The 20,199-nt window shown below is 34.7% G+C and overlaps 1 protein-coding gene across 4 annotated transcripts in view; it reads right to left on the bottom strand.

The window, feature by feature from the left end:
• LOC111997374 (uncharacterized) overlaps positions 1-15,934 on the bottom strand; it is a 79,344-nt gene extending 63,410 nt beyond the window's left edge. For 2 of the 4 annotated variants that reach the window (XM_065778626.1, XM_065778625.1), the window contains exons 1-10: positions 15,646-15,922; positions 14,414-14,512; positions 13,597-13,787; positions 13,392-13,496; positions 12,925-13,025; positions 12,171-12,249; positions 8,531-8,542; positions 8,347-8,412; positions 4,374-4,442; positions 4,227-4,283 (exon numbers count right to left, since the gene is read on the bottom strand). In XM_065778626.1, the coding sequence (XP_065634698.1) occupies positions 4,227-4,283; positions 4,374-4,442; positions 8,347-8,412; positions 8,531-8,542; positions 12,171-12,249; positions 12,925-13,025; positions 13,392-13,496; positions 13,597-13,787; positions 14,414-14,512; positions 15,646-15,763 (897 nt within the window). In that variant the 5' untranslated portion in view covers positions 15,764-15,922. Of the gene's footprint in view, positions 1-4,226; positions 4,284-4,373; positions 4,443-8,346; positions 8,413-8,530; positions 8,543-12,170; positions 12,250-12,924; positions 13,026-13,391; positions 13,497-13,596; positions 13,788-14,413; positions 14,513-15,645 lie in introns of all 4 variants that reach the window. The other 2 variants (XM_065778624.1, XM_065778627.1) reach the window with 2 other exon arrangements.
• Positions 15,935-20,199: the final 4,265 nt, after the last annotated feature.

Below are 20,199 nucleotides of genomic sequence, written 5' to 3'. Positions count from 1 at the left end.
GATTTAAGCTCAATTATAAACGCTGATAAATTACTATTTTTTCCCAAAAACTTAAACTATTAGAAAATTATGAATTAAATCATCTAGCCCAATGTTGGTAAAAGCGTTAAGCACACTTAAGCGCGCAAGCCTCTTGGAGCCTAGGTGCAAAGTGCAAGGGTGCAACTGATTGAAGTAAAGCGCAATTTTTCAAATTTATTATATAATAATTTCCAATAAAAAGGTAAATAGAATATAATAAAAAAAAAGTTAATAAAGTCAAAATAGTGATGTATTTTGCTAATTAGATAAAAATAGATCGTAAAATTTGTAAGTTCAAATTTTATATACGTTATTTCAATTTCTTAAAATTTTTATATAGTAACACTAAAAACAATTATTAAATTTAATGGACAACAATTTAATAATAATCTACTCATAGAAAGTTTAAACAAAAATTTTGTATAATTCTCTTGTACTTTATAGAAATACATAACCAAAATAGCTACAATCAAAAGAAGTATATGGTTCAATGAAAATAAATCCAAAAGGCAAAGATCGAAAACCATAAGAATGGTAAATTATCCTTGTTCATGCATTGTAAACAAAAAATTGTTTGAGTGATACCACACCTTAAGAACAATGTTTGTTTAATAAATCAATGTCCATGTCATTTCCTTTAAGATCAAAGAGTTAATTTAATGATTTATATTTTTTTAGCAAAAAAAAAAAAAAATAGTACTTAAGCGTGCTTTTTGCATCTTCAAAAAGCACCAGAAAAGTGTGCGTAAGGCGTGCTTCATTAAATGAGCATTGCTTCAACCAAGCAAAGCACTGAGACCTTGGGGTTTCAAGCTTTGGAGCTTTAAGTGCACTTTTAACAACACTAATCTAACCATTATTCTAAAACTCTTAAATAAGTGGGACCCATCAGGTGGCATTTTAAGTTTTTTAAATGATAGGTAGAGTGGAGACAAGATTCGAACTAGGACCACCTACTCTGATACTGTGTTGTCTACGGGAAAGTGTATAGGGCTTTTATGGGATGGACACCAAAATTTGGAAAATATGACGGGTGTGGTTGCTGGAAATTGGTAACACAAAATTGGTAGTGGTAGACTGCCAATGGCAACAACGGAGTGAGATAAAATAAGGCTCTAAAGTCATAATAAATTACCACTTGTCCCAAAAGTATAAGATGTTAGGTAATGGCGAATTTAATCCTTAACCACTATTCTAACAGAAATTATCCTCAATGAGGTCATCAACAGCTAGAATTTTCCCAAGGCAGCTGTTTTAACAAAAAGTCAACACTTGTGAGGACATTATGTCAACTGTCAAGTGTCAAGTACTCTTCCAAGGGAACTACGCACAACCAGACCCTCTCAATGGCTCATAATAAGAACAGATACCAATTTTCCCACTGACATTCAGCTTCCAAAACATTTTTTTCATTCTATTCACCCAACAGAAAATTAGAATACAAGAGATCAAAAAAAGAGTAAACAGATTAAAATTCCCATCCTAGAAACCATGAAAGAACCGAAATTTCAAACGCCATTTCCTCATCATCCTGAGTACTCCTTAAAGGATAAACAAAAACATCTTCATCCTCAACTACCAAGCAAAAAAAAAAAAAAAAAAAATCAGGGAAAAGCTCATTTAAGACTTCCACATGAAGCATCATGCAAAAAATGTACGCTCCTACTAGTCCAACAACATACTTAACAAAACCAGAAAACCTCTCCCAACCAACCCTAATGCATTCCAAATGGCTACACACTGAAGCATGCCCCATATAAACTGCTGGAAACTCCAAATTTTTTTATTTATTATTATCAATAAGTTACACACTCACCCAATAAGTCTTGAACCCATGACCTCACCCTCCATTCTATTATTATAGGTAACTTCAAATTTTACTAGGATTATGACTTTAAAACTAGAAACTATAAAAAAAATTAAGCTAATTAATTATTGGGAGCACTAAAATAAAATAAAACCAGCAGCATACAAGTTAAATTAAAATTAAAAACAAGACTGAATCATAAATAACTAAGATTAGACTACAAAGGATCCCAACTAGCCTGGGGCCCATGCACCTAAATGAGCACCCAGCTTTCCTTTGAAAACCATGAGTCCCTCAAACAGGTTTCAATGTCCATCCACTCCAAGCCTCACCATTCTTCATAGCTATTACCTGCCACCATAAATTTGTATCTTCTGTCCCAAAGCACCATAACTATTTCTCCAATAAAACTTTATCGAAGGTTCCTAACTTCCTTACACCCAATCCTCCATTAGCAATTGGAGAGCATACTCTATCTTACCCAACCAAATGGTATTTGAACTCATGTCCTGAATAATCCCACATCCTCCCCCCCTATTGATCTTAATTGATGCTGATTGATGCAATTAGCAAGATTTATTGCTATTTAATTTTATTTTTTTTATAAGTAATAAGTTTATTGATATCAAAAAAGGGGAAGCACCCTAGTACACAGGGAGTGTACAAGGGGACAAACAATCAAGAACAAAAATTACAATCTAGAAAATCAAGTAAAGATAAAAATGATTGGTTCCACAATGCAGCCAACCAATCCATTAAAGTTCTAAAGAAAAATAGCTTCAAATCTGATCTTGATCTCTCCTTATTTTCAAAGCATCTACTATTTCTTTCTCTCAAAAGACACCACAATAAGCAGTGGGGAATAATCAACCATATATACCCATTTCGATGACAACCAAATCTGCCTTTCCAACATGCTAAAAGCCCCACTACAGATTGCGGCATAACCCAGCTCACTCCAAACAAACTGAACACTATAGTCCACATATCCATTGCAACCGGACAATGAAGGAAAAGATGATCAACCGATTTACCATTACACTTGCACATGTAGCACCAATCCAATATCCAAACCTTCCTTTTTTGTAAATTGTCAATCGTTAAGCATTTCCCCAAAGCAGCAGTCCAAACAAAGAAAGCTACTCGAGAAGGAATCTTCTATTTCCAAATCCTTTTCCAAGGAAAGTAATAGTCATTAGAGCCTACTAAGAGACTATAATAGTCTTTAACTAGGAAGCCTTTCTCTCTATCAATTTTACTTCCATATGTGAAGTAATCTCATTCTTAATTTATTTTCTTTCCGTATTTCATGCACTTTGGAACCCTATTTAAAAGGCCCAAAGTTTTTACTTTTTACTATTGAAAACAACTTATGATGAATCAATAAAACTTTGGTTTGAAATCCCAAGCAACCTTAGGTGGTGAAGCCCAAGGTTTGTTATGAATTTCCTTTGCTTTTTTCATACTATTGCAAACTTTGTGCTGCATCAACCTTCAACATAATTTATCCTCTCCATTCCTTCCGACCTGGTACAATAAAAGAAATCCATAAAAGGAGGCTAGGGACACCAATTCCCAGTCCTGTACGGCTCTAACCAAACTGGTATCCCAATGAGTATACCATTAGTGTTGCATGAGATCTGCCACTGAAGCCTCCTTATTTCTCACTATATAGTATAACTCCAAAAAATTCTCCTTGATTATTTGATCTCCATAATCATAAATCATGCCAAAACTTGACATGAGTACCCACACCCAGTTTACTAGTGGGACTGAGAATAATTTCCTCACCCTCTACTTGTACATTTCCATAAATATCACCATTTGGACCATTGACAATATTCTACTCACCACACACTACCATACTTCTTATCCACCATCCTTCTCCAGAAAACCTCTCTCTATAGCATATCTCTATAGTCATTTCCCCCATGGAGCTTGATTAAACAAGATCAAATAATACCCAAGCCACTGCATTAAATTGGTTCACTGATTTTGTTTCATTGAACTAGATGAAATTTAAACTCATCATCTTACCTCTCCATAATTTTTCACATAGTGACTTCTCAATCCAGCAAGCTACACTCACTAGAATAGAGAATAAAAAAAAGAAATAGGAAGGTCAATTAGATTAAGTGTTTTTTATTAAAGTAATTCTACCTCACTTGGATAAATATAACTGTCTTCCAACCTGCAAGATGTCTCTCCACTTTCTCCAAAATGGTGTTCTAGATCGCTTTCAGCTTAAAAGTCGAGCACAAACAAAGACCCAAATATTCGCAAATTTCATTTTACTACACATTCTAGCATAGGGTCAGTATAATGTCTGGAGAAGATCATCTAGATGACACCTTTCAGTCTATCCAAAACTAATGGGAATGAAGGTGCGAGGAACAACCTGAGCAAGATATCGTAATCTCTTGATACACACAGAAGATTCCCCTTGCCCACCTTCCTACATGGTCAAACAAAACTTCACAGTAAAGAGGGCCAAAACAGAAAAATGGCCACAGTTACTACTACTTTCAAGTAAATAATGATGTACCTCTAGTATCCTAATGGAATCCTGAATTAGAGCCTCAGAATCCTTCTCCTTTCCTTGCAGATATAGCACCTGTACATTATGATATACACATTAATGAGAGAAATAAATAACAAATGAGAATATACAAGAAAACAGAAGCAACATGGTTAGATTAACATAATAAAACCGAAACTGCGTCACAAGTGAAACATTCATGTGACCTATGTCGTGTAGGACACTTTCCCCCCCAAACAAAAATAGTATGTCAACCTCATATACATTCTAACACTTACTTGGGCATTGTCCAAACCATATTTACTTAGGAGATGTGAAATGATATGGCAGATTGATCCCTTTCGTAAAAAGAGCCTTATTTTGATCTGAATTTATATCTTACATTTACACTGTTTAAGATCGCCTGTGTTTGTGCATAGTGCCAACCCAAGCCTGACTAAATGATGGAAATCAAGATCCAATAATTGAGAACTGAAATAGAATTGCATTAGAATGAAGAATCAAAGCAGAAATTACAGAGAAAACTGGAGAAACAGGGTTTCTGTCCAGATCTGAAACTAGGATAAATTCATCAAAAACTAATCCTTCTCTTACATAACAAGCCTCTTTATAATTAGGGGTAGCAAAATTGGACATGACCCGTGAACCCAACATGACACAACACGAAATTAGCAGGTAATGTGTTGAAGCTTATTGGGTTCATGTCATATTTGGGTTGACAAGACTGAACTATTTAATAAACGGGTTAGGTTAGTGTTCAACCTATGGAACTCGTTTGACCCATTTAATTAAATGACATTTTACTAATATACCCTTTAAACCCTAGGTATATAAACTTATTAGTAGTTGTGGTTTACTTTTTTTGACATATTGTGATTGATTATTTGTGATACTAAGATATGCTTTAATTTTGAATGATTATTTGTGTAGTTACTCATTAGTTCTTAATTTTATATTAAAAAAATTTATTTGTTTGTTTTTTCATAAATTTTTTTTTTTCATTTTGATAAATCTAATAAACTAGTTGACACAACTAACCTGTTTAATAAATAGGTCATGCTAGGGTTGAGAAATCTTGACCCATTTAATAAACATGTTCGGTTAGTGTTGACCTATATAGTCAGATACTGTTGAGTTAACACGACACAAACCCAATACGCGAACACGGATTGCCACCCCTATTTATAATCCTTAACTACTAGGAAATAAACTGGCTAATAGTTACAGCTAGGCTGGCTGTCAACACCATAAGTCAAAGCTGAAATTAAAGAAAACACATGGCAGATCTGAGAAGTCAAAATAAGTGGCTGGCTGCCAGCACTAAGAGGTCAAAGAGGGTGACTAGCTGTTTTTGCTTGAGAGTAGAGGGGTGGCTGGTTGGGGTGGGGGTGGGGTTGGTGGTTGTGGTTGGCTGGCTGGCCCAAGTGTAGAGGGTGGCTAATTCAGTAAAAGAGGAGGGTTGTTGTAGGTTGATGGCCAGCGTAAAATTTAGTCACTCTCTTATGAACGGATCCAATACATATTCACTATTAAATATAACTAGAACTAACAAAGCAAGTCCAAAAACATAGTGATTTGCAGGAGGCTCAAAGAGAAGGTCAATTCAATTTATTTTTATTTTATTTGAATAGAATAAGGCTATTACATTACATGGCTATATAAGAAATAAAAAAATAAAAACCAGATTAGGGGCTCGCATCATCTCTTCTTGGCCAATTTCCTATCAAAATCAGACAAAACAATCTCCTGAGAACGTACAAATCCATCCAGCCACTCCACTGTAGCACAGCCATCTCTCACTACCCTTGTTCATGTTCCACCTTACCGTATGCTTTGATATCATTTTCGGAGAGAAAATTTATCTGTCCAAGCTTCCACTTTTCCATTTTCTTTCCCATGTGCATTTGGTGGTTCTTCATCTCTGCATACCGAGGCTTGGTCATCCTCAGAATTTTTTTATTGCTACTTCTACAATTTGGTCTCTGTTTGCTCTTGGGATATGTCAATGCCTCCTCAGGTCCAGATTCTGTACCCAGGTCATTGCCATAACAAAGGGCTAAAGTTTGAGCATCCATACTGGGACCTTTTACCATCTTATCGTTTGCTCTTTTCAGCTGTTGTGGCTCAGATTAAAACGCCTGCATGGATAAAGGGATAACTCCACTTTTGTTAAGTGACTTCTTCAATGGGAAACGGTATTAGGTAGTGGAGTGTTGATTGTGAAAGCTGATTCCTCTTTGGTTTGAGATCCACAAAGAAAAGGTGGGCTCCAATTTTGCAAGGAATCTTTGTTGGTTTGAGATCCACAATTCAAGATAAATTTATTCATTTACCTGTTATAGTGGCATTTTTATTCACCGCAAGAGGAAACAAATAGGGGCAGATATCTTTAAGTGTCACATCTCTACACAATACATCGTGCCAAAAATCAACTATGGGGGGGGGAGGGGGGTGGTTTGTGGTTGGCTGGCTGGCCCAAGTGTAGAGGGTGGCTAATTCAGTAAAAGAGGAGGGTTGTTGTAGATTGATGGCCAGCGTAAAATTTAGTCACTCTCTTATGAATGGATCCAATACATATTCACTATTAAATATAACTAGAACTAACAAAGCAAGTCCAAAAACATAGTGATTTGCAGGAGGCTCAAAGAGAAGGTCAATTCAATTTATTTGAATAGAATAAGGCTATTACATTACATGGCTATATAAGAAATAAAAAAAATAAAAAAAATAAAAACCAGATTAGGGGCTCGCATCATCTCTTCTTGGCCAATTTCCTATCAAAATCAGACAAAACAATCTCCTGAGAACGTACAAATCCAGCCACTCCACTGTAGCACAGCCATCTCTCACTACCCTTGTTCATGTTCCACCTTACCGTATGCTTTGATATCATTTTCGGAGGGAAAATTTATCTGTCCAAGCTTCCACTTTTCCATTTTCTTTCCCATGTGCATTTGGTGGTTCTTCATCTCTGCATACCAAGGCTTGGTCATCCTCAGAAGTTTTTTTATTGCTACTTCTACAATTTGGTCTCTGTTTGCTCTTGGGATATGTCAATGCCTCCTCAGGTCCAGATTCTGTACCCAGGTCATTGCCATAACAAAGGGCTAAAGTTTGAGCATCCATACTGGGACCTTTTACCATCTTATAGTTTGCTCTTTTCAGCTGTTGTGGCTCAGATTAAAACACCTGCATGGATAAAGGGATAACTCCACTTTTGTTAAGTGACTTCTTCAATGGGAAACGGTATTAGGTAGTGGAGTGTTGATTGTGAAAGCTGATTCCTCTTTGGTTTGAGATCCACAAAGAAAAGGTGGGCTCCAATTTTGCAAGGAATCTTTGTTGGTTTGAGATCCACAATTCAAGATAAATTTATTCATTTACCTGTTATAGTGGCATTTTTATTCACCGCAAGAGGAAACAAATAGGGGCAGATATCTTTAAGTGTCACATCTCTACACAATACATCGTGCCAAAAATCAACTCCAATGCAACTCTCATCCCCAACAAAATATCTAACATACTTTGAGAACATCTCTTAAAAATATACTCTTTAATTTGTTTTCTTGATGTTTTACAGATGCTAAGATTTCACTGTTTTGTTTTTTGTAATATTGGGTTTACACCTATGGACGCCCCATTTATAAGGGTGCTACACGTTATTTTTTGTCATTAATGAAAGTGCGCATCACTTACACTTGATAAGGAACAGAATAACAATAAAATTAAAATCTATCAACTTGGATCCCTCTCCTGGAGCAGAGAACATCAGAGTAGCACATATGAACATAACTCAAGAAAAGAATATTAAATGCACAGTTTATGAGGAAAAGAATAACAATAAAATTATTTATTTCAGCTTGGATCCCACTCCTGGAGCAGAGAACACCAGAGCAGCACAAGAATTTCTCTTTCCAGACAAAAGCATAGAACAAGAATGCAACACAAACAATAGTATAACACAGCTTTAAAAAATTACCATTCCAAGATGATACATGGTATCAGAATAGTCTGTATGGCCATATCCCAGAACACGCCCCTCAATCTGAAAGATTACAAGGTTGGAGTGCATGACAATTTGATATTGAGAATATAACACAAGAACTACATGAATGGGTAAAACCGAAAAGGAACATGTTGCAAAGCATATTTCTGGTTCATACCTTTAGAGCACGCTGTCAAGAGAACCATCAGACAACCAAGAGAGAAACAGCAGCACAAGTTGTCAGTAAAAATAATACCAAATTAGCAGTCAAAATATAGAGAATAAATATATATATATATACACACACACATGGTTCAGAAATTATGTGGGTTGCATGTCAGAAACGTGTGCATGAAAAAAACAAGTATCCCATAAATGTGCATTTACAGATCACAAAATTATTAAAATCAGTTCAGTCAACTTTGTTAATGAACAAAAAAATCAATGCCCAAAATGAATTAATTCAATGTGAATCCCCCAAAAAATCTGAGCCAGTGATGATATGAGATAAAAGTCTGGAAGACACCAAAGAAGTAAAATTTCGTATTCATAATCAACAGCTTGAGATTATAAAGCAACCAATGTTCACAGGTAAGAAAGCTACTAAAGATGAACAAATACTTAAAGGCTGTAAAAGGAATCACAAAAAACAAAAAGTAAAAAAATAGATACTGTGATACTCATTTAATACATCTTAAATTTAGAAGGTCCAGTAATTCAAGACACCTAAGACTCCTGATTTAATTTTTCTATCTTGCAATTAAAACTGAGTCAAGAACCGGTATACCTTTAATAGAGGAATTTTCTTATTTTGAGATGATATTCTCTAAAACCATTGTCAACCTATTTGCTAGAACGTAGGTAATGATCTTATAGACCTCATCAATAAGGTTAATAGGTTGAAAATCTTATAACTCCACAGGACTAGTTTTTGTAGGAATAAGGACAATGAATAAAGCATTAACACTGTTTTCAACATACAGAGCTCATGGAATTCATGAAAGATTCATGATATCATCCTTGACTACATCCTAGCAAGTTTGAAAGAATGCAGAGGTATATCCATTTGGACCAGGCACTTTTAACTCCACTCAAATCTTTCACTACCTCAACAATCACTTTCCTCAAAAGCTCTTTCTAACTATTTTGCCAAGAAATCATGCGATGTGATTCTCTGTTAACTAACCAGGCCTTCACCTATAAGCATCATCAGCAGTCCACTGAGGTAGTTGGCATTGCCATGATGATGTAATGCATCACATTAACATTGCCAACCATACAGAAATCTTGCAAGGTTACCATTCTTTTGGCTTAAGATGTATTTTAATATTCTACTACTTCAAAATGTTCCATATGCTAAGCACTTTCTTTTAATTGTCAAAAAGTAGACCCAGTTTTTGGTGTGCCACCATATAATCATACGAAGGGTCATCACATTTTGATTTTAAAGAGTTATTTACACAGAATTTTCTAGTCTTTTTTTTATCTACTAAACTCAATTAAGGTCAGCTATATGGTCCTTTTATGCAGCTTGTCCCTATCTAGAGAAATGTCCTAGGATCCACGTTTATAAGATGTGAAAATGTTTTAAGTTGGCAATCATTATCAACCCACCATAGCCTCTCTCTTTATCTGGGCTTGGGATAAGATATTAAAAAATAAACAATGCTACTCTATAACATAACATAGGTAGATAGCAATTTGCTACATTGATTAAGGCTTCTAGCTTCTGGGTGAAGTTTACCTTCCAAGACTAAAGTGTAAGATTTTCACCTTTTATGTACTACACTAAAGATCAATGAGCACAGAAGAAGAAGGTCAAGGATAGCAAAGCACTACAGTAAGGTCAATGAGCACTGTAGATAGTTAGGTGCCATGAAATTCCTCTGGTTTTCACAATTAAGGATGCCTATGAAAAGGGCATATTCTCTGTCCATGTATCTTGTGTACATCCCATTACCTTCTTGTTGTATTTGTCATAAAAATTATCATGACTATGACCAGAAAAATTTATTTAACATATCAGAGCAGCTGGAAAAAAGTTAAAATAAGATGGAATAAGATAAGGCATAAGGTAAAACAGAAAATGAAATAGTATTTAAAACCATTGATAATGTGGGGGAGGGTTGCCGTGTTAGTTTTTGGCATGATCCATGGAGTGGGCCTATTCCTTTAAAGGAACTCTTTCCTGCTATGTTTGCTTGCTCTCTATCTAAAGAAGCATGGGTCTCTAACTTGGTGGTATCTACTTCAGAAGGAGGTAGTAGGAGCTGGAATTTACTTTTCCGTCATGATCCTCAAGATTGGGGGACAGACACTGTTTTCTATTTATTCCTTTTTTGAGCTTATTTATTCCTCTATACCGAGGGGTGAGGAGGATGATCACCTGGTCTGGAGATTGACTACATCTGGAGTATTTGATGTGCTTTATTTATAAGCTATTATCTGGTCCTAACACTGATGACTTTCCTTGGGAGTGCATTTGGTGTGCAAAGGTGCCTAAACGGGTGTCTATCTTCTCATGGACAGCAGCTAATGATAAGATACTCACCATTGATAATCTAGTTAAGAGAGGCAGTCTCTGATTAATAGATGTTGTTTATGCTGCTGCGATGGGGACGCAGTGGATCACCTTCTTCTTCACTGTAAGTTTTCTCACGCCTTATAGTGTGAAGCTTTCGCAATGTTTGTGATCTAGTGGGTAATTCCAAAGTCAGTAAGCTCTTTTATCTTTATCTGGAGAAACTGGTTTGGAAAGCATCTTTCAACTATTGGAATATAGTCCCAGCATGTTTAATGTGGTTAGTTTAGCAGGAACACAATACCCACATTTTCGAAGACAATGAGAGAACATTAGATCATCTAAAATCTCTCCTCTTTGGTAATCTATGTCATTGGACTCGTATTTGGGGGGTGTACGAATTGTACTTCTTTATCTGAATTATTAGTTTCCATTTCCTTTAGTTCTTGATTATACTATTTTTGTTTCTTGTTCAAAGTGTTCACCATTGTGAACATGATGTTCAATTTTTTTCAATAAAAGTCATATTACCTATATATATATATATATATTTAAACCAAACAAACTCTCTACAGCACAACTTGCCCAATACCACAAGTCTAATCATCAACCCAAAAAAAGTGAACCATATTAGAACGTTCGCATCAGCTCATACAAAAATTCATGTATATTTTAGCATAAGAACTTACTTTTCTATTTTACATACTCACTTTTCAAAACACCCCACATTTAGATTATTTATTTTACACTATATTTCATTAAAATGTCAATTTTTCTCGATTTTTTAATTGTTTCTCTTTCTTCACACACAACAACCACCATCCACTCTTGCTTCACCCTCAGGATACATAAAGAAAAAATAAAAAACTAAATGCAAAATGAATAATGCCAGTATAAATTTACGCGGTTACTATAACAACTATGTATTTTTAATCAACTTTGCATGGCCTGATGTGGGTGAATTTTGAACTTGGTTGGCTAAAATGTGGTTCTTTTTCTATTATACAAGCGCTGATGCAAATGCTATTAAGGGATTCTTGCCTCATTCCACATCAATGAAGACATTTATGAGGTCTGAAAACCAATTCCAAACATGCATCCATTGCATATAAATATGAAGGAATCCAATTATCCAACACATATTTACTGATACATTCAGAAATATGAGACAGCTAACCACTTGCAATTATGACTTCTTAGTTGATGCACTGATTACTAAACAAAAAATATAAATAAAAATAAAAATAAATAAATAAACTCAAGATGTAATAGGGATCAAACATAATTATTTCATTACCTCATAGCAGACTTGAGCTTCTTCCAACTTTCGCTGCACAAGATATAACTGCCCAAGGTTGTGAAGAGCAGCTCCCACACTGTATTGACAACAGGTTACAGTGCTCAGATTAGCATTGGTGATGCAACATATTGAAGAAGACAATTGCTCAATTATCTACCCTATCGGAACTAATGCTTCTGATTGGAGCAAACAAATCATCAAACTACAGTCATGAGCATTGAGGCAATGTAGATGGAAAGAATTCACAACTAGCGCTCCATTTGTTTCGGCTAAACACATTTTCTAGAAAATAATTCATTTCCTGAAAAACAATTTCTATATTTGGTTGCAACCCAAAAAATGATCTGGTAAACATTTTCTATTGTTTAGTTCACACAGAAAATCATTAACAAGTCTTGTATTCTAAATAGTTATATAAATCAAAACTTTCATTCGTTACATGAAAATTTTTAGTTTGAGAGCATTTTGGTTTTGCATTCTTGTAGCTTCTATTTATGGCTAGACAATGTTTTACTTTAAAATTTTTGTAATAAAATTAAAGAAAGCAAAGTAATAAAAACGGCATTGCCTTAGAGTTACGGCACTCAAAGTTCAATTTAACAATCCGCAAATTATAAGTCAAGTGAGAATTCTCTGTAGAGAAAGGATTCACTAACTACCAAACCAAGCTATTCTACATCTTTTTCCTCCATATGTATTCCTGGTAAATCATTTTTCTTTAATAAGTACTAATCACGAACATATGCTATACCGTATATCCTCAGGACCAAATGATTCCTCCAGTATGTTTGTGGCCTCCAAATACAATGGTTCTGCTTTATGAAATGTCTTCGTAACTCTATACAGCTCCGCCTGAAACAAGAACAGTAAGGAACTGTGACTTTTTGTCAAATAAGAGCCCTGAATATAAAGTAGATAGACACATTTTTTTCATACATAATAATTAATAAAAAATATTTGTTGTCTTAATACTTATTTGACTAAAGAAAATTCCCAGCATTAATTTCTTCAAGATGGTTCTAACAAATGATAATAGTGCCCTATCAAATGGAGGTGGAAGTATTCTCATATAATCCAGTTTACATATAGATCACCATTCATCAGTTTGAACCCTTCAAAGCAAGATAGTGTAGAAAAAAGGATTTAGAGAAGTTTAACCATGTCAATAACCAAGGAAACACAACTAGATTATCTGAAGTATCTCAATAGTGAACCCACCAGATTGTTGCATGCAGATGCAACATGTGGATCCCTCTCGCCAAAACCTTCTCTTGCTTCTTGTATAGCAGAAAGGAAGAACTTTTCAGCCTCCCCAATTTTTCCCTAACAGAAAACAGAAGGTATGAAATAGTTCAAGAAAACCATGTACAACAGCAAACAAAGTAATGAAAATAACAAAGTCATGTATGCTAGAAATGCTTGCCCGCAAGAAGAAATCCCTCCCATTATCCGTAAAAATTCTCCATTTAGATGTATGTATGTTTGATATGACAGAGCCATCCTCAACCTTGCGTAATCCAACTATGCCATCCCCTTCAGCGCTACTTTCAAAACTTGATTCAGTTGAGATATCTTTTGCAAAGACAGGATTAGCATTTATCCCAAGAATTATTGCTGCAAACAAATCAACATAGTAAAAAAAAACATAACATCAGCATTTTTTCCAATAGTCAATTGAATTAGCAAGCAGTTTTTGTTAGTACAAAACTCAAATGAAACTGGAACACTCCAACATCAGAGGATGCCAACCCCATGTGAAAACACGTGAATCAGCTTCTTCTTTTTTACAAGTAATTATATTAAATCAATAAACAATGATATAAATAGTGATTTTATCCAAGTTGAGGGAACGAAAAAAAAAAAAAAAAAATCATATTAGTAGAAGTAATAAAAAATGACATGCCATTTAAGGGTGTAAAAAAAAAATATGACTTTAAATAGAGTAGAATGGAGACAAAGAATACATATGGCTGACCCTAAATAATTTGATGAGGATTCATAGCTGACCCCAAAATTTTGGGACTAAGGCTTTGTTGTTGTTGTTGTTTTAAACAATGATATAAAGGAAAACAAAATGGTGTATACTGGATATATATCCGAGATCAGCTTCTTGACTGTGATTGTATTCTTTAGATTCACATCTTTAATATGTGATCTTCCCTTCATATCAAATAAAATTATATACTTGTCAAAGAAAAAATGATCTAACAATTATCCGACGCTATGAGAAAGAAGTATACCAGCATTCCCACATATAACAATCCATAGATGATGGTTCATCTGGTTCGTGCTCCAAGTATAGTCTCCGGAACCAAATTTATAAGAAAATTTCATTTTTCCTGCAGCAATAAGGGATGATGAGAAAAGCACTACATCTAAATATCTGATTTCTGATTTCAGAACAGAAAAGCATCACTTAGATAATAAATCTAATTAATCAATTAGTGAACCGAAATTTCACGAGACCAATACATTAATGACTAGGAGTGAAGAGCACTAATGTCACTTACAGGGTAAGAACAATAACGATATCAGACAAACCTAATGCTTAAAAAGGATTCCACATACTATGGAAATTGATAAAAATTATTAAGGCACTACTTAAGTAAAAGGAACATAGTTAATAACAACAGACATTTTTCCTTGTTTGTTTGTGTACTGTTTATGTATGTATGTATGAACCATAATAACCAAAAATACTGGACCACTAAAACAGTCATCGACATGCACAACATGTACGCAGTGGATTCGAACCTTGGTTCTCCTCATAACTAAGACCAAGAAATGCCACTAAGTTATAAGACTCTTAGCTTCTTCTTCTTCTTCTTCTTCTTCTTCTTCTTCTTCTTCTTTTCGATAATTCAATTGTTGGGGGAGGGAAGATTTGAACTCAAGACAACTCCATTGGAAAGACCATTTTGAGTCAGCTGAGCTACAAGGCTCTAGGCCTAAAGTTATTAGAAGCCTTTGAATATGGATGCATTAGTCACTAGAGCAAGGACTTCTAGGGAGTATATATACATATATCATTTGCATCAAAAGAGTGAACGCAGATTGCAAAGTAGAAGCCCACTTCACTTCACACCTGACATCTAGTACCAAATTTGAAATATTATGGAAAAATCAACAGCATGATCAGAACAAATTTTGAGAACCTTATATTTAAAATTGGCAATAGTAAGCTTGGTACTGCTCCACCTAACATGATGTAATTGATTTTTTTTTTTTTTTTTTGGCTGAATAAAAAAGGGGCCTCGGGTATGAACTTGTTGACCTCACAGGACGTGACGGGCAATGAGTAGGAGCATGTGTACCACATGCTATTGCTTGAATTGAGTAAAAAAAAAAAAAGGCCTGATTATTTTCCCAATTGGCTTTCATAAACATAATAAATCTAAACATTTCCAAACGAGAAATGAAAGGAAATGTAAGATATAGGGTTTGGAAAAGAAGAGATAAATGTAATGCTTACTGGAGAGTGAAGGAATGGGGAAGACATTGCGGATTGGAGTTGAAGACATTGCGGTTGGAGAAGCACTGAATCGGATTCTTCTAACCAAGTTAGCCGCGGCTTGTCGCAGAAACATCATCTCTATCTATCACCTTTGATTTTAGTGTGAGAGAGAGACACAGAGAATTTGATGAAAGAGGCGTTGGGTTTTAGTTTTACGAGTGGGTTTGTTCTTCGTTTTTTTAAACCCTCTAATTTTTTTTTTTTTTTAATAAGTTAAACCCTCTATTTTTAAGCTAACAGTATAGAACTAATTGAGTGGTTTCATTTGTTAACAAAAGCGGCCGGACTTCCGGATCCTATTACTGGTCCGATCCGTTCTGGACCGGACCTGCAACTGCAACAAAATCTTTCTACCTTCTACTCTTTGACTAACTATTAGTCCATTTGGAATCCGCTTATTTTACTAAAACTGAAAATTTTTTACTGAAAGTATTGTAGATAAAAGTAAAAGTTAACTGAAATAGTACAGTGAGACCCATTAATAGTATCAAAAAGTGTAATAGGACCCATGAATAGTAGCAAAAATAAACTGAATAGTAAAATAAATTGGCAAAAATTGTACACTATATATGAATGTCTAATTGTCTATATTAAAAGTGTGTTTAGATACCGTTTATTTGCTAAAAACTGAAAATTTATTACTAAAAACACTGTAGTAAAATAATTTTTAAATGTGTAAATAGTGCTATAGGACCCAAATTTACCTAAAAATCTGTATTTTGCTAAGTTTGGTAATACATGAACAGTACCCATAGGACCCACACAAAAACGTTGAATGTGCGAATTGGGCAAAACGCCCAATCTAAACGCACGCTAAGTGTGCGTTTGGCAACACATATTTTTGCCAACTTATTTTACTATTCAACTTATTTTTACTACTATTCATGGCCCATTGCACTTTTTGATACTATTTATAGGTCACACTGTACTATTTCAGCTAACTTTTACATTTATCTACATACTTTCAGTAAAAAAATTTCAGTTTTAGCAAAATATGCAAATCTCAAATAGACCCTAAGTATGTGTTTGGCAAAAATAAAAAAAGACAGCTTATTTTACTATTCTGGAATATTCTGTGTGGTTGGTACTTGTAATGGCTAGATTTGCCTCACCGATGATTTAAACAAACACTGTCCCAATTTTTATCTCTGGAACCCTTGCGTTAAAAAATACGTGAGACTTCCTTTCCCATATTTCTTGACTACTGGTATCTACACCGTGGCTGTTGGGTTTGGATTTGATTCCAAAACCAATGACTATAAGGTGGTGATGTTTGTCACTCGTGGCTATAGTCATGACCACAAGGACGAGGGTGAATCTCCACCCGAAGTTGAAGTTGAGGTTTACTCACTTGCCACTGGAAAATGGAGAGAGGCTACAGCTGAACATCCCAAATATGCTGTTCGCGATACCATCATTGTCAACCTACGCCTATAGGCTTTTGTCAATGGGGCTTTGCATTTGGTTTGTTACAAGACTACTCCAGAAAGCAAATTTCTCTACTTTGTTTTGGTGTTTGATTTGGAGGATGAGGTCTTCCGCGAGATACCACTGCCTAAGCATTTAGATATGCTCTTTTGGAAGTGGGTATCTATTATGGCATTTGGGAATTCCATTGCTGTGTTCAAATCGGGGTATTCTGTTAACACTCCCGATATATGGGTGTTGAAAAACTATTCAGATGCATCATCATGGACCAAAATTGTAAATTTAGATGCTCAAGCGCCCCTACAAAGGCCACCTTCATGTTTTTACAGAGTTAAAACGCCTAGCCTAAAAGCTTTTAGGAAGAGTGGTGAGGCTATATTGCAAACACATAAAAAACAGCTCGTCTCGAAAGACCTTGAGACCAAAGAGGTTAAAGACCTTAGGATTACTGGATCTAAGTATAGTTTTGTTGATTCTTATGTCGAGAGTCTAGTTTTGCTAGACAAACCTGACCTTGCAAATCCTTATCCATACTAAGGAAAAAAAAGAGGAACAACAACAAACAAGGTACATTTTATTTTCATACTTATTTTTTTATGGTTATCAGTTTTGTTCTTCATATATACTTGGCATTCATTATGAATTAGATATGAATTTAAATGCTATAATTGCTGATTGATTACCTTAATTGAGTGGATTTATATTTAGGATAGATAGCTTATCAAAGTTTTGCTTAATGTCAATAGCATGTATACTCAACCATCAAAAAACAAAGTGGTTTATGTTGGTTATAAACTTTTAGCACATTTTTTTATTAAGTGGTTGAAAATAAATGGGACTGTGAATTTCATGTTTCTTGCCACTTATAATTTACATTCTATTGATGGATGTACTCAACTTTTTCTTTCTTGATAATGTTTTAGTGACCTCTTTTAACTTCATGTTTTCACAATTGCATTAGATGTTCTTCATGATCTCCTTGGATTATTTATGCATTTTTCTTAATCTATCAATTGTGATCATAGTATGCTAAAGATATTGCTTGTACATTTTAAATTTTTAATTGCCTCATGTGCCTTTCTTCTTACTGAAAAGATTCCCATAGCTCCATATTCACTGGCACAGTAGCTCATCGATAATTATTTCTTGCTTTGGGTGGTTAAGAATTGAAAATGACTTATTTATAAACCTTTTTTTGAACTAGTTTTGTTATCATTTTTTCCTTAGCATAGTTTGAATATTTTTATCCCAGTAAAGTATTTATGCTTAGATGTATTTTTTAATTGACTCCATTTTAATAGTTTGTGAATGAGTTGGTATATATTTTTTACACAATTGTACAAAGTAGAAGTTCTTATCAAAAGTATAGACCCTTATGCAAGAATTGGCGTTTCACATTGGCTTTAATGGGATGTAGTTCAATGTCTTTGCAAGTATGGTAGTTTTAATGGGATGTGTTTTCTTTTTGAGAACATTGTCTCAAAATTACAAGATTTGGTTACTGTTGTTTTCGTAAATGTGTATAAGCACTCATGTGTTTGGTAATTGGTTTTGCCCTGTTGTAGCTCACTAATGAATATATTCACTTATTTGGAATGGAAAATTCTAAAAGTTCATAGATAGTTAGCATCTTTTTAGCCTTTTAATTTTATGTAATTGAAAACGTGTTGGTGGACAAATCAATCATTGATTCATAAGAGTGATTGTTAGTGTAGCAATGAGGTTGGTGTCGATAATCAAAAGAAAGCAATGAGATTTATGATAATTTGTGATTTTTGCTTGGCTAGATATTGTTGTACAGATTTTGGTTTTTGAATATATTTCTCTTGTTATGGAGGAAGCTAACTTTTGCATCTAGTTTTTTTTACAACCCCCAAAATTTAGGTGGTTGTTTCCCTACTACATAAGGTTTCTTGTTTTGCCTGTTAGGGTGGTTGCTTCTCTACTATGTAACTTTTGCTGATTTGGAGGCAGAACCCTTTCCTTGTAGTCATTCCTCTCATCCCATACCAACCTATTGAAGCTGAATCTCAATCCATATTCGTAACACAACTCCTAAAAAAAAAAAAAAAAAAATTCTGCCAAGAACCTAAGTTGGAAACTTTTTCTCAATGATTTAGAAGGTTGAAAATTATTTCATCTTATACCGTTGATGACATAGATTGTATTTGAGTTGTTTCTTTTACTAAGAATTTTGTATATTTCTACTCTCTTAGTTTCTTCTAGAACACATGTCTTTTCTTTATAATCATCCTTTGTTATTTTGCTAGATTTCTTATTATTAAGTAATTGTTGGCTTTGGAACCTGCTTAGAACATTTACCCTAGTCCCCTGGTACACTTGTTTTTGTGGTAAAGGCTTGGAGTGTTTCTTAACATGTATCCAAAAAACTTTCAAGTATCGGTGTAGATTTTTTCATAAGATACTACACTGATTTGTGTTATTTTATCTCCTTTTGCTTTTAGCATAACTCAATAAATGGTATGATTACTTATTAAAATAAATAAATCTACTTCTACCATAAAATCACAAACAATCATGGTTAGTAATGAGCAGGGATGTATTTATGAGGGCATGTTGAGGGATGATACAAACCCTGACTCAAACGTGTGTTTTGTGGTTGTTGAGGGCCATTTTTGAGAAGTCATAGAGAAGGAAAGGAGCCCAACAACACAGGCCGAAAAGAAGTTGGCAAAAAGATAGAAAACAAGAACCATTAAGTCCAAGCGGCAGGAATAATGGATCACAGGTCCATAAAATAAATAAATAGGCCTTGAGAAAGCAAATGGGCTCAAAAGAGCCCAGAATGAAAGAAATAGCAAATAGCAAACTCATGGGCAGTGTATGATGTGGAAAAGTAAGAATGGGTCGCAGCAGACTTAAAGCAATGCAAGTAAAGAGAGTAGGGGATTGATAGCAGGCCAACAAACCCCAAAGATGAGTATGAGATAATTGGGCCAGAGAAACCCAATGAAGTTAGTAAAAACCCATGGAAACACAAAGTTAGGAAAATGGCTGAAGAAGCCCAACACAAGCAAATGGGCCGATGATGCCCAAGGGAAAACAAAAGGGACACAGGAGCCC

The sequence above is a fragment of the Quercus suber genome, unplaced genomic scaffold (genome assembly GCF_002906115.3).
Source record: "Quercus suber isolate HL8 unplaced genomic scaffold, Cork oak 2.0 scaffold_187, whole genome shotgun sequence".
Lineage (NCBI taxonomy): Eukaryota > Viridiplantae > Streptophyta > Magnoliopsida > Fagales > Fagaceae > Quercus > Quercus suber.
Note: the sequence above shows the minus strand (reverse complement) of the source record. Positions and strands in the feature narration are given on the sequence as shown.